We start from the raw sequence: 25,288 nt of genomic DNA, 5'->3' as shown, positions 1-25,288 counted from the left end.
AAAATCTTTTATCTCACAGTTGATAAAAATTCAAACAAATTTGATCTATTTAAAAATACTCAGTCTTGCCGGGTGGTGGTGTCGCATGCCTTTAATCTAACTAGGACTTGGGAGGCAGAGCCAGGTGGATCTCTATGAGTTCAAGGCCAGCCTGGTCTACAGAGTGAGTTCCAGGAAAGGCTCCAAAGCTATACAGAGAAACCCTGTCTCGAAACACACACACACACACACACACACACACACACACACACACACACACACACATACACCTTGCTGGGTGGTGGTGGCACACACCTTTAATCCAGCAGAGGCAAGTGGATCTCTGAGTTTGAGGCCAACCTGGTCTACAGAGTGAGTTCCAGGATAGCCATGGTTACACAGAGAAAACCTGTCTGGAACCCCCCAACAAAAGCCAACCCCCCAAAACAATGACAACAACAAAAACTCAACTTAGTCTCTTTTAAAAGCCAAAGTCTGTAAAACTGCAAAATCTCTTTAAAAGTTAAAAGTCTCTGAACCATGGGATTATCTAAAAATAAAAATAAGTTAAATACTGTCTCACTTAAAGAAGGAAGAACCAGGGCACAGACAATTTGAACAAAGTAAAACCAAGCTCCAGAAGTATAAATAACTCTATGTCCAGTGTCTGGGATCCACTCAAGATCATCTGGGCTCCTCCAAAGGGCTTAGGTCACTTCTCCTGCACACACAGCTTGTCTTCCAGGCTCTGGCTGGCTCCACTCCACTTCTGCTGCTGTTGTCCTGTGGTACTGGCATCTCCAGAAATAAGGGAGTCCCTTGCTGCAACTGGGCTGCACTTTCACCAATAGCCTCTCCTGGGCTCTCTACAGCACTCCAGCCATGCCACAAAGTACCAAGCCTCAGCTGCCCTCCATGATCCACGTATGCCTTCAAAACCAGTACCACTTGGGTAACTCTTATATTACCAAGTTTGGCTGCCAGTGTAAGGTATAACCTTGGCCACCTCTGGACCAGAGCTTCAGTATGCTGACCCTTCGGAAACACTTCTAGAACATTTCACCTCAGTGATGCTGGTCTCTTCTTAATCACAGTTAATTCTTCATGTCCAGCTGACCAGCATCCATTGCCCCTGCAAAGCAAGGTTTTACTTCAGTGGTTCTGGTCTCTTGCTAGTCACAGCCAGTTCTTCAGCTCCAGCTGACCAGACATCACAGACTCTACTTTCTACCCAGTAGAGTCTTTACTTCCCTCTGAAACGTCACAAGCCAGGCCTCCATCATCTGCATTACTCTCAACATTCTTATCTTCCAAGCTCCTACAGAAAGCTCACCAAGCTTTGAACACTCAATGGCTTTTCTAGTCCAAAGTTCCAAAGTCCTTTTACAGTTCTCCCAAAAACATCATCAGGTCTGTCACAGCGATCCTGGTACCAGCTTGTCTTAGTAAGGGTTACTGTTGCTATGATGAAACACCATGACCAAAAACAATGTGGGAAGGAAAGGGTTTATTTCACTCACAGTTCTCTGTAACAGCACAGCTAGTTTTTCATTTCATTGTCTAGCTACAGCCAAATTAATAGGTATTCCAATTTACTTTAAATACTTAAAAGTTCATGGGCTTGTTTTCTTTGGCTTGGAAAAAGAATTGTCTGTATTTCATACGCAAATGAAACATTTCATAAATTTAATTCAGTTTAAGAATGTAATTTTCACATAATCAAATTTTAAGAATTTAATTTTGAGCAGTCTGAACTTAGTTTTATTAGTTGTGCTGTTCTTAAAGAGTTAATGTATTCACAACAGCAGGAATGTCATGAAGACAAAACCAGGCTGCATAAATCTTCAGCAGAAACTTCAAGAGTATCAGTTACCTCGGTGGTATATATTTAAATTGTGTAAGGATTGGTTTGAAAATTTGGGGGTTAGTTTAGAATTGTGGGCTTATAATAATAATTTACAAAGACCCTTTGCAGAGCTGGCAGGATCAAGGTAAACAATGAAATTTTCCATGAGTTCATTACAGAGGAGTCTCTGGACATTGACTCAGATCCAGGTCAGTTATCTCTATAGCTGGTCTCAGGACCCTGGATCAAGGTTGCCTGTTACCCATGGCCTCTGCTGCCCTGGCTCAGTCTGGTGCAGTTCCTGATCCCTCTGACTCTAAGATTTGGATTCTGAGAAAGCCACTTGGCTGCTTTGCAAGCTACTGCTCACCTCATTGGCTCCAGCAAGCCCTGGTTTCCTTACCGCTTTTCCCAGCTCCTTGGAAGACCTGCTCCAGTGCTTAAGTGACTTAGCAATGTGCGGTCTGTGATTTTCTTCCTATAATGACTTCAGAGTACGAAATAGAATAAATGTATTTCTACATCATAGATCCACTTCTGAAAGACACTTTGATTGTGTAACTGTTTACTGTTCTAAATTTGCACAAAAGCATTAATTGAATTAGAATTTAGTACTCCTAAGATCTTTGCTTTAAATATATTTTGGATCCATCCTTTTTATCTAGTGGTTTACACAGTATGTAAACATATAAGCCATTAATTAATTGGAAGGAACATATATTGTAGTTAGCTTCATTTCTTTGGATTCCTGTTTCCGTTGTCTTTATTTTCCATTTGTGTGTGCATCCTGAATGTTTGGATATTTGTTTTCCCACTTTGTCCTGGGTCTTGTAAGACGTAGAAAGGAACTGTGACTAACATTTGTTGCTAGTATAGATGCATTGCCAAACCCTTTCCAAGCATTATCTAGTACTTGTGATGTGTTTTGGAAATATGTATTACTCTTATTTGAGGTTGCTTTGCTGGCATGATTTGTGTGGGATAAAGGAGGGCAGGCATCCTTTGTAGCCACAGCAGGAACAAATGCCAATGCTTAGGGCATGGCTAAGACTTCAGCAGTCTGTAACTTCAGGTAGCACTGCCAGAGTGACTGTGGTAAGGGAGGCCAGTGGTTCCCTGTTTTGGGATCCCAGGTGGCTAGGCAGAGCCAGACCCAAGTAGTAGAAATTGCTTTCTAGGTTATGGAGAACCCTTCAAAGGGTTGTTAAAGGTGAGTATCCCTGGACCAGATTTGTGTTTAAGGAAGAGTGTCCTGGTGCTAGCATGGTGGCTGCATTTCTGGGGGTTGTAGTAGACGGGTTGCTGTGTTGGAGTTGTGAGGGAAACTGGATCACTTAGGAACCTGTTCTGATAATCCTGGGGAGTGCTCCACTACCACCAAGGAAGTAAACTAGGCAGTGGCTAGGATTTCATTATTATTATTATTATTATTATTATTTTTTTTTTTTTAAAGACAGGGTCTGACTCAGGCACAGGCTTTCCTTGACTTCACAACAATCCTCCTGCATCAGCCTCCAGAGTCCTATGAATACAGCCATTAGTCATCATGCAGGGCACAGCTGGGACTGGATAGGAGGGACCAATGGGAGAAGGGGATGGCTTTGATAAGTGAATGAGGTGATGTTTGATGAAGAGCTAGGTGCAGATCAGGACGGCTGGCTTGCTGAGCTTGGGTGTGGACAGAGAAGAGAGGAGTGGATTTGTTGAATTTGAGTTCCTATTAAATATTTAGGTTCCCAGCATCCACATCAGGCAGCTCACAACTGTCTTGAACTCTAGTTCAAGGGGATCAAATGTCTAATTCTGGCCTCTGGGCACCCATACTCCTCTGATGCATATAGGCTCACACAGGTTTACAGGCATACCCATAAGTTAAAAAAAAACAACAACAACAAATAACACTTCAATGGGGACTGGAGAGTTGGCTCAGTGGTTAAGGGTACTTGCTTTTGCAGAGGATCCGGGTTTGCTTTCCAGTACTCACACTGCTTATAGCCATCTGTAGGTAGCTCCAGTTCACAGGGATCTGATGCCCTGTCCTGGTATCTGTAGGCACTAGGCACTTGTGTGGTGCACATACATATACGCAGGCAAAACACTCATATACATAATTTTTAAAGAACTGTTTAGGCTGCATTTCCCACTACAGAGCAAGGGAGAGGACTCACACCCCTCAGTCCTCTCACTTGGGTTGATTTTGATATTGTTTATCTCTGCCTGTAACCAAACAGCACTTGACTCTTTTCTACCCTTGCATAGTTTAAGTCATATTCACTAGATTTGTCCTTCTTCAATACAAGAGGAAATAAAGCTTCGTGCTGTTGACTCTTCTATAAACCGATTGTTTTCTGATTGCCCTGCACATGAATTGGTTGGTTGTTGCTTGCTTTCAAGTGTTGTTCACAGAATGCCCTGCTGAACAGTTAGGTGAAGCAGCAGACTCTCCCCTACCTCAAGAGCTCATGGGAGCTGAAGCTCTTGCACACAGCAGCAGAGGAGGAGCCATCCTTACTGTGGGCAGCAGACTCTCCCCAACCTCAAGAGCTCATGGGAGCTGAAGCTCTTGCACACAAGAGCAGAGGAGGAGCCATCCCTATTGTGGGCAGATTCTAAGGGCACTCAGTGTTCCTTTCATTTTACTGATGTTTGCCCATGGACGACATTCTTCACTGGCAGGGAAATTTAAAAACAAAACACATAACATCAAGGAAATACATACCAAAGATTTTCTTTTTTTAAAACTGGTATTGGGGACAGAACTCAAGTCCTCGTATATAATAGGCAAATGCTTTACAACTGAGCTGTGTCCCCAGCCCTCTTTTTGTTTTTTATTTTGAGATATGCTCTCACTAAGTCACCTGGGCTAGCCTTGTCTTCCTGTCCCCCCACCTTTCCAGGCAACAAAATTATCGAGCTAAAGAGTGGACATTTTTAAAGATGAGAGTTAAAAAGTGAATTTTCTGTTTTGAACAGGTGCTGTCCGAGCAGCTCGAGTAATTCCCTTTGAGGGGAATTGGTGGTGAGAGGGCAAGAGAAGCGAGGATAAGTTGAGGCGGGTGAGGCACCAGAACCCACAGACGAAGCTTATTCTGCTTGACTGTGGGGATTTCAGGAAATGGGGGCCTCCTGGATGAGTCACTCAGAATCACATTGCAGTTTGCATGGGTAGCAAGGGGCAGGCAGAGCCCTAGTCAGGGCTCTGTCCTCATTACTCATTTGTGTGACTCACGTCTGGTCTCCTAGGGCTGCCATGTGGCCTTGCTAGCCCTGTATGGAATACAGCAAAACTGCATCACAATTTCTAGAAAGCTCTTGAATATGTGGCAGGAAGTGATTTCTTCTAGCTAATAGCTGAAATCTTTAAGGATGGTTTTCTTCCTTACACCTCTCAAGAAGTTTCCTTCAGTCCTTAGGGTCAGATATACTTTTTGCAACAAGTGACTTCTATCTCTTTTTTTCGACCTTGCCCATTTTTAACTCTGTTTCCTTGCAGTTTCTTCATAACTTGCAAAGCAGATCAACATTTCTTCTTTTCAAAGTGTATTTTACAAACTGTTGTTTGTGAGAGGTGGTTTTCCTGAGACAGCCCACCTCACTGTCTTGCAGCATACTTTGTCTACCACAGGGATATACCTGCCACACCTCCTGTCCCCTTCCTCTGGGCAGCTCTTTGGTCTCCCCCCCCCCCCCCCCCGCCTCCTTTCTTCTGTGTGCTGGATAGTTTTCTGTTAACTTGACACAAGCTAAAGTCATCTGAGAGGAGGGAACCTCAATTGAGAAAATGCCTCTATAAGATGGGGTTGTAATCTAGCCTGTAGGGCATTTTCTTAATTAGTAATAGATGGAGGATGGCCCATCCCATCATGGGTGGTGCTGTCCCTGGGCTGGTGGTCCTGGGTTCTACAAGAAAGCAGGCTGAGCATGAAGAGCAAGCCAGTAAGCAGCACCCTCCACGGCCTCTGCATCAGCTCCTGCTCCAGGTTCCTGCCCTGTTTGAGTTCCTGCTCTTTCTTCAGTGGTGAACAGGGATGTGGAAGTGTGAGCAGGATAAACCCTTTCCTCAAGTTGTTTTGATCATGGTGTTTCATCACACCCTATCTAGAATGTTCTGGGAGCCTCTTTCCCTCCATCTTGTTGCCTTGGGAGGCAGCGCAATACCACATGATTAAGGAGCCCCAGGCCCGTGACTTGAGTCAAGTCCTAACTGCTATGTACTTACTTGATGGTTAGTGAGTGATCTACCGAGCTGGAGTCATTTTTAGAGTTGGGTCCCACTGAGACCATCTATGGGACCTAGCACAGCACCTGGCTCATGGTTGCCCTCAGCAGCTAGCTGGTGCCATTCTGATCCAGATCCTTCTTCCACCGACTTCTTCCCACCTGTTATTGTGGTTGGATGCTGTATGACCTGTCACTCAAGCCTGCCCTTTCCCGGTGTACTTGCTGTGGACAGATGCAGTCGGCTGTCCAGGTCTGAGTTTCAAACCAGCACCAGCGGCTCCAACTCTGTTCCTGCTCGTTGACCCTGTTCCTGCTCGTTGACCCTGTTCCTGCTCATTCCCCTCTCATGTTACTGCCAGCTGCATTTGTTCGGTTTCTTCTCCCCTTCTCTTGTGTTAGTGTCCGACAGTCTCGGCTGTGCTCATATATATATATATTTGTCCCCACCACTGTCAGCGACAGTGCTGAGCAGAGCTGGCATTGTTCCTGGCTCCATTGCCGCAGTGTTCCTTGTTGGCTGCAGGATTGGCTCTGTGCCTGTTGTGTGGCGTTTGTAGACCTTTCCCATGTCTCTCTCCAACCTGATTCTTTTTCCAGTCTGTTGTGGCATGTAACCCTTTATCTGAAGTAACAGATAATTTTATTCTCATGTGCTTTTGTGCATGCTGACAGGTAACCCCTGCAGTTGTCTGTTTTTGTGATGGTGGCGACTTTACAGGCAACCTTTAGGTCTGTCTTGGGTTATGCCCCCTCAGTTTCTTCTCCAACCCCTTCTGTGCTTTCCCTCTCCCATCTCTCATGTTTGTGCTCACATGTGTGGCCCTCATCAGCCTCTGCACCTGCTTGCTCCGCTGCACTTGGTTACTTACGTGTCTGATTTTCCTGCTTTGGGAATCATGAGAGATTAGTAGAAGCACTCCATGTGGTAACTCAAAGCAGGAGGGCTTATAAAGAAGAGTATCCTTCGCGGTTCTTGTCTGGCACACAAATGGCCAGGTCTTTTCAGAAATTGCTGAATCGTCTCAAGATCCCCAGCTCTACAGGACCAGAACTCAGTATGAAGGCTGTGTACTTCCAACTGAGTGGTTAGAGTGGGCCATCACATTTTAATGCAGGCTCAGTGTGCTTCAAGACTGAAGTGGGAGAGACTTACCAGAGAAGGAAGCCTGCAGGCACACCTCTGAGAAGCAGGAGGCCTTGGTTGGGCGTGAGGGAGATGAGGGAGCTGCCCTCGATGCTATTGCCAGTGGCTCTGGGTGTCTCCTCCCCTTGATGGGCCCTGCCACTTCTCCCCTAGTGCTTCCTCCCCTTTCAGGTGGGTCACAAGTCTTACCAGATGGTAAATTTACTTAGAGGTCAAACACAACATTGAGCAAAGGGAGACTGGACTGTCGATGTTACTGGCTTTTTGGCATTCGTCAGAGTGTGAATAATACTGTCCTTCTGTTTGTCTCAGGTTCTCAGAGGCACCGTGACTGACTTCCCTGGATTTGATAGCAGGGCTGATGCAGAAACTCTTCGGAAGGCCATGAAAGGCCTAGGTAAGTTAAACCTTTTCATTCTAAAAGACCAAAAAATAGGGTGGGAAGTGGGTACAAATGCATTCAGATGACGACATGGTATCTTAGACCATCCTGAAGTCTCTAGATTCATTCTCTAGAACTGGGTAGACAAGTGACATCAGCTCTGTGCTCTGAGGTCACCAGTCTAGCTTACACACAGTGTGAGGCAAACTCAGTAGTTTTGCCCATCACATGTCCACTTCTCCTGCTTAAGGGGCTCTTACACCACCACCACCACCATCATCATCACCATCACCGCCACCATCATCATCACCACCACCACCACCATCATCATCACCATCACCGTCACCACCGTCACCCTCCACCACCACCACCATCACCACCATCACCACCATCACCACCACCACCACCACCCCAGTTGCTAATTCTCTTGAGGGTTTTTGTGTGTGACTGATCTATTCTTAGGCTCCTACACCGGATTTGTCACTCTCCTTACCTTGAGAGGTTGCCCATGGCATCCCCAGGCCCCTTTTCAGACTCATCTCCCATTACTGTTTGATATCTCTGGTCCAGCCAGGCCTGGCTGTCTGCTGTACATGCAAGTCCCACATTTTTCTATTCTGTGAGCTTTGTCCTCATTCTAAGCCTGTCCCTATGTGGCTGCCCCTCAGAAGTCTTCATCTTTCAAGACACTGTTGGGTACCCCCCTTCCCCCAAACTCCTTTCTTCTCTAGTTAGCCAGGAGACTCGCCTTTGCCTCTCATGTAAGACTTGGACCTCCCTAAGGAACTTGCCATTCTGCTGTAGTTTAGTTATCTATAGGTTTTTAAGTTTCCACCCTAAATTATCTATAACTCGAAGCCAGGCACTATGTTTTTTTTTTCTTCTCTTATAATAACAATAAATAAATAGTAAAAACCTCCTGTAATACCCAACACATTATACTTTGTGAGTAGCTATTACTGGGGTAACTATGTAACTTTGCATGAAGGATTGGCACACCAAGATTTTAAAAGCCAGGAGTGTTTGTCCATCCACTTTAAGTCCAATTGAAAATAGGAAGTTTGTGTGTGTGTGTGTGTGTGTGTGTGTGTGTGTGTGTGTGTGTGTTGTTTTCATGTTATATATATATATGAGAATATATGCGAAATATAGTACTTTAAAAATTCTCAGTTTTATGTGTTCTTTTGTGTAAGCTGTGTTTTATGTTTTCATAGAGGGCATTGAGAGCACAGAGTGGCTGGTGAGCTAATTGGAAAGGTTGCTTAGAAAGTAGGTGTGTGGGAGGCCAGCTTTCATTGCTAACCATCAATTCCAGGCACCGATGAGGAGACCATCCTAACCCTGCTCACATCTCGAAGCAATGCTCAGCGCCAGGAAATTGCCGAGGAGTTTAAAACTCTGTTTGGCAAGGTAAGACCACAGCCCATCCAAGGTAGGAGAGAGAGTCCAGCTGTGAGTTTTAAAAGACTTTGAGAAGTCAAACAATCTGTAAGGAATTTTTTCAGGACCCTCCTCTCCACCTCTGAGAATCCTTAGATGCCCATGTCCTCAAGAGTGGCACAGTGCTCTTCTGTAACTTGCTTACCTTCTTCTGACTAGGTTAAACCATTCCTGGATGGTTAGAAGATCAATAGATGACTAATAGAATACATGCACTGTACCAACAAATTGTCATGCCGTATGATTTAGAAGACAATGGAAAACAGCCTCACACAGTTGTTTCCTTGCATCATGCTTTTGGGGTGTAAGGTGTCAGCGGCCCCATATTGATCACTGCCCTCTTCTTTCCTCTCTGGTCCATTATCTGTTATTTAGATATATGTAACTAGAGTTTTTCTCTCCGCGTCCTGCCAAACCCCAGCAGTCCTGTAGTCCACTTATAAAATAAACATACAAACGCTTATATTATTTAAACTGCTCGGCCATTAGCTCAGGCCTACCATTGTCTAGCGCTTACTCTTATTCTTAGCCCATTCCTGTTAATCTATATGTCACCACGTGTTCTGTGGCTTTACCTGCTGTCTTTACATGATGCTCCCTGGACGGCAGGCTGGCATCTCCTCTCTGCCTTCCTGTTCTCTCAATTCTCCTCTCTGCTAGTCCCACCTATACTTCCTGCCTGGCTACTGGCCAATCAGTGTTTTATTTATCAATCAGTCATCCACAGCAGTTACATGCCTGTATTGTAATAATAGGTATATGCCTCTATTACAATAATTTTAATAAATTTTAAATTATTTGATTTCAGTTCTTGTTTGATTAATAATTCAAAGTAAAAACTGAGATCTTACTGAATGAGAGGACATGTGAAATACCATAATGTAGTCTTGTTATTCTGACAATTTACATTTGTTATTTCCCTGAGAAACAGATGCATTGGAAAACCAGAGAGTGTCCTTTTGTGTTGCTGGGGACACATTCCAGGGCCAGCGCTCTCCAGAGAGCTGCAGTGTAGCCCATTGGTAGAAGATGTCTAATTCCTATCCTGCTGCCTGGCGTGCTGGGGAAACATTGTGTTCCTTCTCATAAATGACTGCACATGCTCCCACACTAAAGATGCCTCTCGCCAGCATATGCCTCTCAAAGCATAACAATGTTCATCAACTATGTATTGGAACATTAATATTATATATTAGAATTGGATTGTAAAAGAAAATATATTGTTTGGATGTTATAGGCTAAATCTTGCCCTTAAAAATGTATTTGTGAGTTTGAGATTTTTTTTGAAATTTTTTTTTGTGATTTTTTTTTTTGTCTTTTTCCTTCTGCTGCTGGAGGTCCAGCCCAAAGCCCTGCACATGTGACACAGTGCTCTGCCACTAAGATACGTTCTAGCTCTTTGGGGGAACTTTTATAAGGATATTTCTGAAAGAATACTGGAAAAATATGTATGCTGAATATATGCTTTACATGGCCCAGGTGCTCTGCCACAGGGCAACATTGCTAGTTATGTTTTTTGGGTGTGTGGGTGAGTCAGGACAGGAGGCTTGGGATTCTGAGGTACAATATTACTATATAAAGCTGAGCATAGTGTTGTAAGCCTGTAATTCTAGGTACTTCAGACGTTAAGATGGGATCACAAGTTCAAAGTCCACCTGGAGCCAGGTGTGGTGGGGTGGGCTTTTAATCCCAGCACTTGGGAGACAGAGGAAGGTGGATCTCTGTGAGTTTGAGGTCAGCCTGGTTTACATAGTGAGTTCCAGAATGGCCAGGGCTACATAATAGAGAGAGCCTGTCTCAAAAAAAAAAAAAAAAAAAAAAAAGAAAGAAAGGAAGGAAGGAAGGAAGGAAGGAAGGAAGAAGAAATAATAGTAATAAAATCATCATCATCATCATCATCATCATCATCATCCTACCTGGGGTACAGAGTGAGTTTAAGACCAGTCTGGACAGCTGCCTCAAAATTTTAAAGGGCTGAGAATGCAGACTGGCTGTAGGGTGTTTTCCTGGCATGAGGCGACCCTGGGTTTTATCCTATTACCAACATTAAAGAGTCATGTTTCCAGGCTGACTTCCTGCCACAGCCTCCCAAATACTGGAATTACAAACATATGCTACCACGAATATTAGCCTGCTCTATAAAGTTTTCCATATTATTTTAACTCTTGAAGTTAAGGAAAACAGCTTTAAACACCTTAGTCAGTATATATTGCCGTTTGAGGTTTGGGTCAAATGTCGAAGGTACACTCCTTAGGGCGTTGGTTAGCACAAATATCTTCTGTAATACTTGAAGAAGCACCATAGAGTATTGACTAGAGCAAAGGGCCGTCCTTTCTATTTGGGATGACCATGGTCACCAAATTTGTGTTTTCTGAGGTAGGACCTTCTGGATGACCTGAAGTCTGAACTAACTGGAAAGTTTGAGAAGTTAATTGTGGCTCTGATGAAGCCTTCGTGGCTCTATGATGCCTACGAACTGAAGCATGCTCTGAAGGTAACAGGGGGCAGGCGAGGGGCGTTCCTGTCGTGCATAGAGCTACTTTATGCTGGTAATCAGCCTGTGCTTTATCTGACTCATTTCAGCAAAGGATGCTCAGGAGACAAAACTGTGGGAGTCAATAAGGGGTCAAGGGGAACCAACTTAACATGTATCATTCAGTCTTCATGTAGAGTTAAACTCAAAAATATTGCCTAAAATTTTAGTGTGCTGCAATTTTATACTTTCAGTTCACTTTTAAGCTATGGAAATGTTACGGATGAGATATTTTAACTTTTGAAAAAGAAAGCTGGTAGTTGACTGTGTTGACACATTTGCTCGGACGGTGACAGGAGTGGCTTGTCCTTGGTGGGTTCTGAATCAGTAGACAAAATAAGCAGCTCAGGGATTCTGCTCACACAGCAGAAGAATGGGAATTATCCAGTCAGGAGACTGCATTTTCTGAGTCTCTGTGCTGTTCTGCAATTACAGTTTTGAAGTAAATAAGACCTGAGGACCTTGAGAAAGGGGCCTTTTAACCGAATACATCTCAAGCATTGTTAGCAACTCAGATTTTCTCATAGGGGTGAACTTAGGTATTTTAGTGCTTGAGTTTTTACAAAGAAGCAGAAATAGAAAATATGCTGTCTTAAACAGACAAACCTAAATGTAGCTAGCTGTATTGCTGCTTATATGTTCTGATGTAGCAGTGCAGGCATGACTTTTATAAGTACAGAAAAGAATTATTTATTATTATAAATTATAAATAATAATTATAAATTATTTTATAAGTACAGCTAGAATTATTTTTCAGAAAGAGAAAGTGAGTTCCAGCAAGTGGTCTCCATTGTCAGCCATCTCTCTGTTCTGCTACCTGAGATGACCTACTTAAGCAGTAAAGGTTTACTTTGGCTGATGTCCATAAATAACTGGCCCCAAGGCTTTTGGCCTATAGCCAGGCAGGAAGCCAGAGATAGAGAAGAAACAACTGTGGTCCCACCATCCCCTTTAAAGACATTCCCCCGGTGACCTAAAAGCCTCTTAAAAGGTTTGGTTAGCAGTGCCTAGTGCCACTCTGGGCATCAAACTTTCAACGTTTGGGCTTTTAGGGGGACAGCGTTAAAGATCTCAACTGTAATGGTATGTTTGATGGACATAGAAAAGTAAACTTTATTTTTCATTCAGCAAAATAAAAAGTAAAATAGAATTGGATTGTCCCTGGAAAGAAAATTAGTGTGGAATTTCTTAACTCTGTAATAATAGAACATGTATACAAAGAAATCCATGTTATGTTGGATATTTTTGTAATTATGTAATTTGGATAACATCCAGGGAAATAGCTTTCCTTTTTTATCTTATTGACATGTTTTCTCCACTAAAACTAAATCTTCCAACAGGGAGCTGGGACCAATGAAAAAGTACTGACAGAAATTATTGCTTCAAGGACACCCGAAGAACTAACGGCCATAAAACAGGTTTATGAGGAAGGTGAGCAGTTGGAGTTCATTGCCTTCCCTTTGTCTACATGGATGCAGTCCTGTGTAGAACAGGCTGTACATGATTGTTGAGTGAATGAACTGTAAGTCAAGCAGGCTATTCTTCTTCAATAAAAAGCAGACAGTAAATAAAATAACAAAGGAACACACTCAGTCCTTTTACTCTTGATATAGTCATTGACAACACCTGTAAGGGAGATGCAGTTTCTTTTTGCATAGGACTTGCAGACACTATAGGAATAGACTGGCTTTTTCTTCTATATTAAGATTTTTCAAATAAATTCAATTTTATGCTGGACATTAAGAGCTATATAGAAGACATTTTGGGGAACAGGAAGAAAGACTGAAACCCTTTTCCAGACTGGAGTTGATAAAATATTGATAAAGGTAGGCTGTCCATCTGCTGGGAGTGCTTGGCTAACGTGCCCTGTATTTTAGTTGTTATTTTTAGTGTGACCTACTTTTGTGTGTATGTGTGAAAACAAAGTCTGTATTTTAGTCTAGTCCATATTTCAATGCCTTGAATGTATTCAAGTCCATGAAATGAAAGTGAAGGAAGAGAGTTCTGATCTTGTCAGGTTTTTCTGTCTTTGGACTCAGCTTGGAATGTTAGCCAGTGACTGTGGCTCTCCCGTAGGATTAGCTTATAGAATTTAGATGTGATGTTGTTAACCCACATGATCAGATCAGTATGAAATTTAGGAATTTAGGATAACTAAATAACTACCAGAGTCTCTCTTTCTAGCTTCTCCTTGTAATCAAGATGGTTGCTGCCACTATGGCAGAGGTGATACACATATCTCACAGTGGCAGTTTATTTGATGTGATCTTCAGAGCTCTCTATCTAGGGGTGTTGATATTGAGGGCTGAGCATCTGTGTTGCGGTAAATGTGCATGCTGCATCCTGCTGGGTGTGTTACTGGGCATGGCTCTGTGTCCATTGCTGCCCTGAGAGACATAGAAGGCATGCACAGCACAGTTCTTGTCCTCAATAAGATTATAGTCAGTATTTAAAAGATGGTGAAATTTAAAAAGTCATACATGAAGAGTATTAATTCAGGATGCAGACAGGAGGGAGAGGGCATCGTAGCTTTGGGTCTTAGGCGAGGCTTCATAATGCAAACAAGATAGTTGAATTTCAAGTGTAAGTGACATACTAAGCATCCATTGAAAAATGCGTGGAAGAAACGGGCTGGGTGTACACACATGCATACACAGTGCTGCACTGTTTAGCTTTAAACGTGGAACTTCTGACATTTGCAGTAGCACAGGTCAACATGGAAGGCGTTACGTAACTAAGTGAGGTGAGCCGGGAGCAGAAAGACAAACATTGCATGACCTCACTTGGAGAGAATCCAACCAAGTGATAAAAGAGATAAAGCTGTTAGTAGAGAGAGTAACATGGTGTTTGCCAAGGCTGGACAGGAGGGACAATGAAGAGAGAAGATGATGGTGCTCACCGCACAGTGCGGTGGGGTGCACAGGTTCTGAGAATCTGGCTGTAGCATGGAGACTATTCATAGCATTATATTGTACACTTGAAATTTTCTAAGAAACTAGAAATTGTTTCACCATTCATAGAAAACTACATGGTGGTACCAGTTAGTCTGTGGTAACCATTTCACAGTGTATCAAGCATGATGTATACCATAAATACATCCATGTTTTATTTATTCCTTGTAACTCAGCAAACTGAGGAGGAAAGGCTAAGATGGGTCCAGTACCAAAGGTAACTCTGATCATCAGTGACGTGGACCCTGCGTCAAGGACAGTAGACTGAGAGAGCTGACAGAGCATGACTCTAGGGAAGGGCAAATGTATGTCTGTTATGGAGATAAACCACGCTAGGTAGGTGGGCAGTGCAGGGAATTTGCATGCCTGGATGATGAGCGTGACCTTGGGTCAGCAGTATAATGGCTGATGGAATTTTGAAGGATCTGTTGAAGGACCGAAGGAGATTTGAGTGTAGATGTGTATTGGATGGATAGCTCTGTAGGGAGGCAATGAGGAGGTTGTGCAGTAATTATGGCACCACTGAGGTTACTGGGAGGTGGGGGCATGAAGAGTACAAACCAGGAGAGCAAATGTTTGGGGGGATTTGATAATTAGTTGCAGGTGTTGGAGTAGAGGAAGGAATCAGATGCCTACAGGTTTCGTATTTGGGTAAGTGGTTCTAATGTGCAAAAAAAAAAAGAAGCACCAGGCTTTTAAAATAGTCCTGCTTTCAAACAATGACTAAGTATTTTAATGCCTTATAGCAGGAACATTTTAAAATAGCAGTTTGAGAGTTAGTGAAAGGGTATATGACTCAGTAGCACTCAGCTCTCCCCTTCCTATGACCTCGAGGTAAGGAGTTGGAACCTGAGGAAGGAGGGGTCATACTTTAAACGGTCATTGCTGTCTGTCAGAAGTAACTTAATTGCTGCAAAGGAAAAATATCTTATTGGTGGAGATAGGACCATGCAAAGACAAGAATTCAGAGGATGGAAAACATCTGGCAAAAAACAAATCACAAAAACATTTGAGAGAAGCAGAGCTTCATGATTATCACGCTTTCGAAGCCTTACACTGTCCTTCTGTGTCTGCATATTACTAATGACATTTGGGGAGAGCATTTCTAAGTGGCTGTCATAATTTAGGCTTGAGTGAATGCTTTTGGGGGACATTAATGTAGCCCATTTTCATCCAACCGCTCACTTATTGAATTAGAGCACTCAGAGATGGCCTAGAGAAGATTTTTGTTAATCAAGTATAACCTGTCTTCCTGTATGTCTTGTTCATTTGATTAACAGGGCAGGGTTTTCCTAGTTGAGAGATGCTATGAACAAGTGTGAAATCATTGTTTTGCAGAATACGGTTCCAGCCTGGAAGATGATGTGGTGGGGGATACCTCAGGGTACTACCAGAGGATGTTGGTGGTCCTCCTTCAGGTACTGCTAGAGACTTAACATGGTTGATTAAGGAGTTGGGGTGGAATGACCTACCTCTATTAAGGCCACTCAAAAGTCTTTCAATAATTCCTGGTATGTGCCCATTCCCACTGTGATGGCCACATGCTGCCTGTGCTTGTTTGTGCCTCAGAATATCTGATTCAGACTGTAAATAGCCAACTCATTATTCATTTCGGGCAGCTGTATACAGCCCGTTCATTCACAGAATTTAGAATCAGCAGGGTTGTGCTGGTGCACGCTGCTGTGTGGTAGTGCAGCAGGGGTGATATGATCTTAGCCCAAGCACAGTTTTCTGGGGAGAGAGTGCATTGGCATCAGGTGCATCCAGTGTGTGATGTCGTTTCTTACAGGCAAATAGAGACCCCGATACTGCAATTGATGATGCTCAAGTTGAACTGGATGCTCAGGTGAGTAAGGTCTATTATATTTTGTAAAAAATGTATTTAGCAGCTCCCTCTAAAACATATGACCCTTATAGGTAAGTTTTTCTTACTTTGATCTGGCCAACAAATATAATTTCATCCAAAGCTGAAATAAAAGTAAGCAAATTATATTGCAAATTACACCTAGGCATGTTCTTTATTATCATTCACAAAATGGACAATTAAAAAAAAAACCCTGTTTTACCGTTCTATTGCCATGATGGAATAGGTCTCCTAGTATGATAAAATAAGGAAGAATGAATAAAGTGTTTATGGTTTAAATGGCATTTTATTACAAAAGAAGTGACATGTTAGTTTATTTCAGCATTAGGAAATTCTCTGTTTCCTTTGACAGTGTTCCAATCAGGATGATTGTGCTTCTGACAGCTACTTTTTATCAACCCTCAAATGAAAATTTTCACTTCAGGGACTTCTGAATCCCAGTGCAATCTCAGTGTGGTTTATAAAACAGTCACCCGTAAGGAATATGCATTAGGAAATGTGATACATGAGAGCTGAAGCCTGGAAATGGGTCCTCCAGCACTTGGTTCCTAGAATCACCCGCTGTAGCTGTCTCTGGTCATGCTTCAGTTAAGGTGCCATTGGAAAGGGGACACGGGTTGTCCACTCTGCAGTTGCCAGCAGTATGTCTCTGACTTTGCTAAAGAGAGGAAAGTTATCTTTTCAGTGGCTGATTTCTTAACAGCTTCCATCACTGTGGTCCTGGCCTCCCTGGAGAAGACAGGAAACATTTACTGAGGGATCACTGTGCAGTAGTTCACTCATGCCCATTCTGCCTTGTAAATATCAGCTGTGCCATGTTCCTCTCTAAGCCCTCCAAACTTGTGTTTTACTCTCCTCAGGATAAAGTCCAGGCCCCTGAATGCTTTCCTTAAACCTTGTAATCTGTATCTTAGGCCTTTCTCCCCAGCTTGAATTCTCTTTTCTTCTCTTGTTCCTACCCCATCTCTTCAAAGGTCAGTCCTACTCATATGCTTCCTGTGTGACCCTTCCTGACCTTCAAGCCATGAGTCAGGTGGTCCTCACACAAAACTGTAGCACCTACCCCAGGCTTCCTGTCCCTGGCTTCCTGCCTCGGCCTGCTTTTCCGGGTACTGTGTCAGTTCGGTTCCGGCCTCAGCTCCTGCAGGAGTGCTGCTGGCATTCAGTCAGTAACTGATGCGTGAGTAAGGGCTGCACTCAGGTCCAGGAGGCCTTTCCCAACTGTGACTAAGGGAACAAGCCCAGGCCCTCTGAGTAACAATGGAACTCCAATCCCCAGCCTGACTCTGGGACTCGAACACCCTCTCTCTTCCACCAAACAAGCCTCATGTTCAATGTTAGCTCCCTGTTCTGATTTCCTATATCATATGAAGTGTTTACTAAATGCAGGTTAAAAGCTCAGATCCAACTTAACTCCATGTTTTTGCAGAGAAAGGGCAAGAAGAGACCTCTTGATTCATTCTCCCCCAACTAGGGGCTTTGCTTGGTTTCAGATGATCACATTGCTTTCCAGGATTGGTTCCTTTGGGCTTTTGTGAGAGATAGTACTGTTCTCACATTCCTACTCTCAGGATTAGGAGTTCTGGAAGCTTTTCAGTGGTTACAGCGAGGGAAGCCAAGTGCAGTCTCAGATGACAACGGTGAGGCCTACGTGAGGGCCCTGTGGGCAGACTTGCCAGCATAGTTGATGTAATCGGCACTGTGTTGTGTGAGGCCTAGGGAAAGCCGTCCCCTTGAACCTTCTCATTGATTTTTCTTCTCACCGTTTGTTGCACAGAACCGTCTCTCAGGTCCATGGGCCTGTGGATCACCTGCAGATCTTGGGCTTCAGCTCTGGGCCTACAGGTCTGGGTGGGGTTCTCATAGTCTCCTAGGCACTGATGTCCTTATCTGGGGACTGTGTTGATTACCCAGGCTGTGGACATGTCACTTACCAGTCATGCAGCAGATGTGACCATTAGAATACCGAAAGCGAGATTTTGTATGTGTAAATACTGCCTTATGCGGGTGGGGGGGACTTTAAAATCCCCTGATGGAACCCCAGATTTTCTCCCTTTGCCATGATCAGGAGCAGCAGAGTACAAGCCACACTGGCCACGCCCTCTTGACTATTCGAGTCAGTAATCCAGCCTTGTGCAGACTGCTTCTCTCAGGTCTGGGCCGGCGCACACCCTTTGTCCCTTGTAGCAAAGGCAGGGAGACTGTCTTCACTAGGAGCATCTGTGATTTCTTGGTGGAGAGGCAGCTGAGACAGCGAAGGGCTTTTGCATAAACCTCTGAGTTTTTTCTCTGCTGATACTTGGCACCAAGGCAGGCCTGTTATCTTGGGAATCTGATAAGCCACAGTGAGTCATTCGCTTGAGAACTGAATTCCTAGACAATACTTCACCATTTTTTTTAAAAATAATTTTAAACATCTTAAATCAATTTAACCTTTTAAAAAATGTTTTATTTTTGAGATTCATTTATTTTTTACGTACATTGGGGTCTTGCCTGCATGTATTCCTATGTGAGGGTGTCAGATCCCCTGGAACTGGAATTAGACAGTTGTGAACTACCATGTGGGTACTGGGAATTGAACCCAGGTCCTTTGGAAGAACAGCCAATGCTCTTATTCGATGAGCAGTCTCTCCAGCTCCCGGTTTCACGTTTTAAAATGTGTTAAATTGACTTACTATTTTAAGAGTGTTAAAACTGATGTTTATCATCTTTCTTGCCAAAGGCTTGTTCTGGACAAAGGACTGGACCTTTAGAGGAAGGAGGGAGAGGGAAAAGGGAATTGTGTTTACTTAGCACAAAGATGTTGGGAGGGGTCTTATCTTTTAATAGTCTGTTGGTAAAATAAAAAATAGCTCTAGACTACTATATTCCAAATGCTTTTGCCTGCCAAGATCAGGAGTCATATACGCACAGGCAAGGCACTGTCATGTCTTGTCTTTATTTGGAGTGTCCTTGTGGAAGAAGACCATCTCCAGGCAAGTTACATTCCTCTTGGCCCAACAAGGATCTGTCTGTTAAAACAGTAACTAAAAATGTGTAACTGTATGACATCGTAAAGATTGGCCACATCTCAGGTGGCCTCAGGTTTCATAATGTTCACATATAAGTTGTGTAAGCTTGTGCATGAACTTTGTGAGCATTTGTGCTTTTCATGTCAAAAGTGAGTATGGGTACTCAAGCGGTTTCAAGGGTATTTACTAAGTGCCCGATCGGTGCCAACCACGGTGCTAACCTACAACGTTTGAGCATTTTACCATGATCTGTGTGGCTGTGTACCAAGGTGTTCTATAACTAACTTGGCTTAAATCACAGATGTAAGAAGGAATTATGGCATTTTCTTTCTGTCGTGTGCTATAGACATGCCAGCAGCTATAGGCTGAGCAAAGCCAAGCCCAGACAACTTCTCATGGAATTGCTTTCCTGTCTGTAATCCTTGTTTAACACTGAGATGGCAGGAGTTTTCCCAAACCATGGCACCTCTCCTGGAAGACGAGATTTCCTGTCAACATGCATGAGCTCCTGTGTTATTTCTGTCATTTCTGTGCTTTGCATGTGACCCATTAACTTGGCACACAGGCAGGCAGATTCACTGTTCAGGAAGGGGTGGAGCGCTGGGAAACCAGAACAGTGACTGACTCATGCAGGGTGGTTGCTTGCAGGCCTTGTTCCAGGCTGGAGAGCTGAAGTGGGGGACAGATGAAGAAAAGTTTATCACCATCCTTGGGACACGCAGTGTGTCTCATTTGAGAAGAGGTAAGTAAAAACATTGTTTGAGACCAATGCTTTGAGAAATCTGGGAAGTGTGTGGGCAAGTCTGAGAAGATACCTGCCCCAGAGAAAAATCAGTTTTCACTTAGATCTGGAGAAATCTCACAGTTCTTGACCTGCTACAGTAGCTCTTACAAAGCTAGATGCCCTTAGCAGTCCTTTCACCCTCAGAGGTGATGAGGGACACCAAGGAGCGTCTCACTCTAAGAATTTCCCTGCACGTTGGTCCCTAAGACTTCATATGCATCCATTCAATTCCCATGCCAGTGTCAGTTTAGAATTAGTTCGATGGCAAGCGACAGAAACCCCTCATCATGGCTTTAACAGTTGGGCTGTATTTCCTCGGGTACAATGAAGTTGATTTGGCAGGACGTGTATCTTTCTGTTTTCCTGCCACACTGCCCTCTGTGCTAGCATGTCCCTTCTTTACCTCATCATCACAAGATGGCTGTTGTAGCGTCAAGCCTCATTTTCATAGCAGGAAGAGGAGAAAAAGTTAAATCGGTCATATTTGTTGATCACCTTTTAGAAGGAAGGAAACAGGCTTTTCAGAATCTCTCACAGCAGATTTACCTGTTGGTCTCACTGATGACAACCAGCAAGAGGCCAGGAAATCAGCACTTATGAAACAATGTGTGGAATTCAAGCATGGTGCTTGGGGCTTAGCACACGGTGGCCCTGACAGCAAGGAAGGCGGGGTTTCTTCAGCAAGTGTGGAAGCATGTTCTTTCTTATTTTTCTAGTGTTTGACAAGTACATGACAATATCAGGATTTCAGATTGAGGAAACCATTGACCGAGAGACTTCAGGGAACTTGGAGCAGTTGCTCCTGGCTGTGGGTAGGTGAATTCACAATGTGTGCAATATTTATTGTGATATGAATTGATTTCATCCAGTTGAAGCTAAATCTGAAAATCATCACGTTTCTTCATGGAAAGTAAAGGAATGATACGACATTGGATAAACCAAACTCGTGCTATTTCCTTTGGGAAGTCTAGGTTGATGTTGTGGATACATGGTTATTTGCTCGATTATGTGGAATACTAAGAGCATTAGTAAGACTCATTTTCAAATCACATTGAAAATAGTACAGCCAGCTGGGCAGTGGTGGCGCAAGCCTTTAATCCCAGTACCCATGTGGCAGAGCCAAGTGGATCTCTGTGAGTTCAAGGCCAGCCTGGTCTACAGAGCGAGATCCAGGACAGGCACCAAAGCTACACGGAGAAGCCCTGTCTCAAAAAAACCAAAACAAACAAACAAACAAAAAGTACAGCCAGATGTGTTGGCACACACCTTTAATCCTAGCACTTGGGAGGCAGAGGCAGACTGATCTCTGTGAGTTCGAGGCCAGCCTGATCTACAGAGTGAGTTCCAAGACAGCCAGGGCTACACAGAGAAACCCTGTCTCAGAAAAACAAATAGATGAAAAATAATACTATGGTCCTCTGATGCTGTGGACATTATCACAGAGGCTTGCCTTTCTGTGGGGTTTAGAATTCTTTTGAATACTGTCCTCACAACTTTTCATGCAAACTGAGAAATTATCATCTGGCTAGAAAAAAAGTATATATCTTTGATGTGACAGGAGATGGGATGGTACTTGTTTTGGGGTTAAATAATTTGGAATTTTAAGTGCTCAGAAGAACTGGAGAAGTCAGCTTGCTGTCAACTATGGTTTTTTGTTTTTAGCCATTCCCCAAATTGTGAGGTCCTGGTTTCACATGGTCTGAAGGCAACCTGTCTGTCTGTCTGTTCTGAGCATTTGACATAGAGCTCATTCCAGCTGTTTGTTTTCTGGAGAATGAGCAAAAGTTACGAAAGAGCCAACTTTGTGAGCTGGAACCTTGGCTCTTTCATGATGGAGACAAACATGGAAGTCACAGTTATTCTGAGCACTTATTTAAAACTCTATATTATTTAACCTGAAAACAACCACCATTCCATTTCCTGACATGTCAACGATACGGATTGTTTTCCCCTAGCCAGATGATAATTTCTGACTCTGCCTGAAAAGCTGTTTTTCTTCATCTTTGAAAAGGAAGAATTAAGAAATCTCACAGCTGAAGGATTGTCTTTTTTCTACCACAAAGTTTTTCTATGCGAGGTGTCCTTTGCTGAGTGGACTGCGGCCTGCACAGCCTTAACGGTGTCAGTTGTATGTGGCAGGAGGAGAGATGCTTCCCTGTCAGCCTGACCCAGAGTGTGGACTGCAGTGGATACATCCAGCCTGCTTATGTGAATTGTGACTTTTAGTTTGGAGGATTAGGAGAGAACACAGGAAGTCAGTCCAAGTGCCTCCAGAGAGTGTAGTAGTCTTCTTGTATCATTTGATTTGAACATCTTGGAACAGAAACTTCCAAGCTACTTGTATACCTTATCAGTGATGAAGGCTGTGGTATGATAACTGCTAAGGTGCCAGCAAAGACCTCAGAGAACAAAGAGGTGCAGGGAAGACTCGAGCCTCTGGCCTAGTGCCATTCTGTGCCTGCATAGACCTCTGGAGAGAACCAAGCTATCGTCTAAGAAAATAGTTGGTGAGGAACCCTAGCAGCATGCGGGTGGGCCGTTCTCCAGCACATCTCACTTTTTTTGTTTGTTTGTTTTGTTTTTTGAGACAGGGTTTCTCTGTGAAACAGACCTGGCTATTCTGGAACTCACTCTGTAGACAATGCTGGCTTGAACTCACGGAGATCCACCTGCCTCTGCCTCCTGCACACCTGCCGGGATTAAAGGTGTGCGCCACCACCGCCCCGCTGCGCATCTCACTTTTATACTTAGAAACAGAGCTAAGAACACGAGACAGTGTTTGAATTGTGATGACGTCATTCTTCTCATGTCAGAATAGCACCTGACAGTTGTATTATGTGTTTTCTTAGTGAAGTCTATTCGGAGCATACCTGCCTACCTTGCAGAGACCCTCTACTATGCTATGAAGGTGAGTGGACAGTGGGAACCTACTGTCTAATGAATGCATCCTTCTCTGTCTGATTATGCTGATTATGATTATGACAACAGCCTGGAATTTACTTCTTCCAATGTGTACCCTGTTTCTACTAAACTGCTAGACCGAAGTGACTTAAGTCAAACCAGGGACATTTGTTGCTGTATGTGAAGACTTTCAACATCTATGTTCTTTCTCCTTTAAAGGGTGCCGGGACGGACGACCACACCCTCATCAGAGTCGTGGTGTCGAGGAGTGAGATTGATCTGTTCAACATTAGGAAGGAGTTTAGGAAGAACTTCGCCACTTCTCTGTATTCTATGATCAAGGTAGAACTTTTTCTTACGTTGGAAACCCAGGGCCAGACAGTGGGCAGCATGCAGGATGGATGAAAGAATCCTCCAGTTCGTGTGCTCAGTTAAACATTTTAGTCATAGGAGCAGAGCTAGGGGGCTCTGAGGAGGCTAAAGGGAGAGCTGGGTTACAGGCACGGCAAGGCCCAACAGACCCAAGACTTTGCCCGTGCTTAGACTGTGTTCTTCTGTGTTTCTGCAGCACCAGCTGTCTTTGTGAATGCCTCTCTCGGGTCACTTTTTCTCTGGTGTCAGGTCCTGTCCGCAGGGAGGGTCAAGGCCAACACCGCCATCACTGTAAAAGCAAAGCGTTCTGTGACCCTGATATTTGGCAGTTGGTCTTTTGACAGCCTTTCTTGTGGGGGCATAAAAGTTACTGCGGACCGTGTGTAGAGCAGGGTTTCAGTTGAGCAAAGCTTCACACTTAATGTATGTGGTATGTGTGCTTGGGCTGAAGGGCGCTAGAGAGTTGGCACACTTAAGACACTAGTATTTCACACATACTGGTGTATGAAGCAAGGTTGAGAAAAGCATGTTCTGTGCTTGTGTTTGAGGAAAAGCCACAGCACCCAGGTGGCCCTGCACCTTGGTTAGCCTAAGAGAAACTGGGAGTCTGTTTGGAAAGCTTGATGATTTTAACATACTTGGAAAAGTTTCCTTGCCCTCTCTGTTTTAGCTGGAAGAACATACTCCGCTGTCATTAAGAGAATGGCCCTTGAGGGGTAAAATTAGAAAGTTAAACTAAGCGATGCTGGTAGGAACTTCCCTGTGCAACATTTCTGTTGTGAGAGTCATGCAGAGAAGTTGCCCAGTCGGGAGGAAAGCCATAGGAACACAATTCGTGCCCAGATCGGTCTTGGTCTTTCATTTCCTATGGCTTTTGTGAGTCACTGAGTTAACTGTGTTTGGGTTCCAGGGCGACACGTCTGGAGACTATAAGAAAACCCTGCTGCTGCTCTGCGGAGGAGAAGATGACTGAGGGGCTGGCTGGAGTGCTCCGTGCCTGCCGCCTCCACCAGCTCCTTCAGCACATGCAGCCATGCTTGTCTTCTCGCGCCCGACACATTGCCTTACTCACACTAGTATGCTAATGACCAAATGTGTCATAGATGACAATAGCGGCACACCCTTGTGGTCTCCCTGTCCACCTTAGTGCTGACCTTCACTCGTGCCTCTAAGTCTAATGTCTGAGTTATTAATATTCTCTATGAAGAGGTCAGGTTGCTTTTTATAACCTTTTTTTAAAGCTTCATTTATATTAAGTTAATAATCATATTACCTTGATCGGAACCTTAGCCATGAAATTGTGAACTCCTGGAAATGCTGTCAATCAAGCTTACTGCTCTATTAGACCTGCAAAATTATGACGGTTGTATCAAAAAAGATTAATGACAAATAAACATTCCCTTCCCTCAGACTCTTGTATGTGTTTAGAAAGTTTACCTAGCAATGATATCCTTTTGAAACCAGGCATTTGGCAGTGGCATTAGTAAAAGTTAAAATTATAGTTGGTCTTGGGGTACTAAAAATACAATACAGTGCTGCAGACCAAATTTCCTAATACAGTGAGGTGAAGGATGGTGAAGGGATGGGGGATGGGGGAGGTGTCCTAGCTGGGCGTGGGGTGGAGTGGCACTGGAATGCACGTGTGTGTGTGTGTGTGTGTGTGTGTGTGTGTGTGTGTGTGTGTGTGTGTATGTGTGTGTAAGAGTTTCCGGGTGAGGAAGGGTAAAGAGGTTTATTTCTTCATCAGCTAAGGCAATAGTGTATGTTTCTTACTAGCAGAAAAAGTAATTTTTGCACAACCTAAAATTTCAGAGTGTTAGCTTTCACTTTTGCGCTTCACCTTTGCCGTCTCTCCCCTTT

At 43.7% G+C, this 25,288-nt stretch overlaps 1 protein-coding gene across 1 annotated transcript in view; it reads left to right on the top strand.

Moving 5' to 3' along the window:
- The window catches only part of Anxa5 (annexin A5), a 29,602-nt gene extending 4,765 nt beyond the window's left edge, over window positions 1-24,837 (top strand). Inside the window, exons 3-13 of the mRNA XM_052731296.1 lie at window positions 7,503-7,587; window positions 8,888-8,982; window positions 11,393-11,506; window positions 12,886-12,976; window positions 15,835-15,914; window positions 16,286-16,342; window positions 20,020-20,113; window positions 20,872-20,967; window positions 23,005-23,063; window positions 23,276-23,398; window positions 24,339-24,837. Of these exons, the coding sequence (XP_052587256.1) occupies window positions 7,503-7,587; window positions 8,888-8,982; window positions 11,393-11,506; window positions 12,886-12,976; window positions 15,835-15,914; window positions 16,286-16,342; window positions 20,020-20,113; window positions 20,872-20,967; window positions 23,005-23,063; window positions 23,276-23,398; window positions 24,339-24,401 (957 nt within the window). The 3' untranslated portion in view covers window positions 24,402-24,837. The remainder of the gene's footprint in view (window positions 1-7,502; window positions 7,588-8,887; window positions 8,983-11,392; window positions 11,507-12,885; window positions 12,977-15,834; window positions 15,915-16,285; window positions 16,343-20,019; window positions 20,114-20,871; window positions 20,968-23,004; window positions 23,064-23,275; window positions 23,399-24,338) is intronic.
- The last annotated feature ends 451 nt before the right edge of the window (window positions 24,838-25,288 follow it).

Source organism: Peromyscus californicus, unplaced genomic scaffold (genome assembly GCF_007827085.1).
Source record: "Peromyscus californicus insignis strain IS unplaced genomic scaffold, ASM782708v3 Scaffold_9__1_contigs__length_137607984, whole genome shotgun sequence".
Classification (NCBI taxonomy): domain Eukaryota; kingdom Metazoa; phylum Chordata; class Mammalia; order Rodentia; family Cricetidae; genus Peromyscus; species Peromyscus californicus.
The sequence above is the reverse complement of the archived record's forward strand: the minus strand, read 5'-3'. Positions and strand labels throughout refer to the sequence as shown.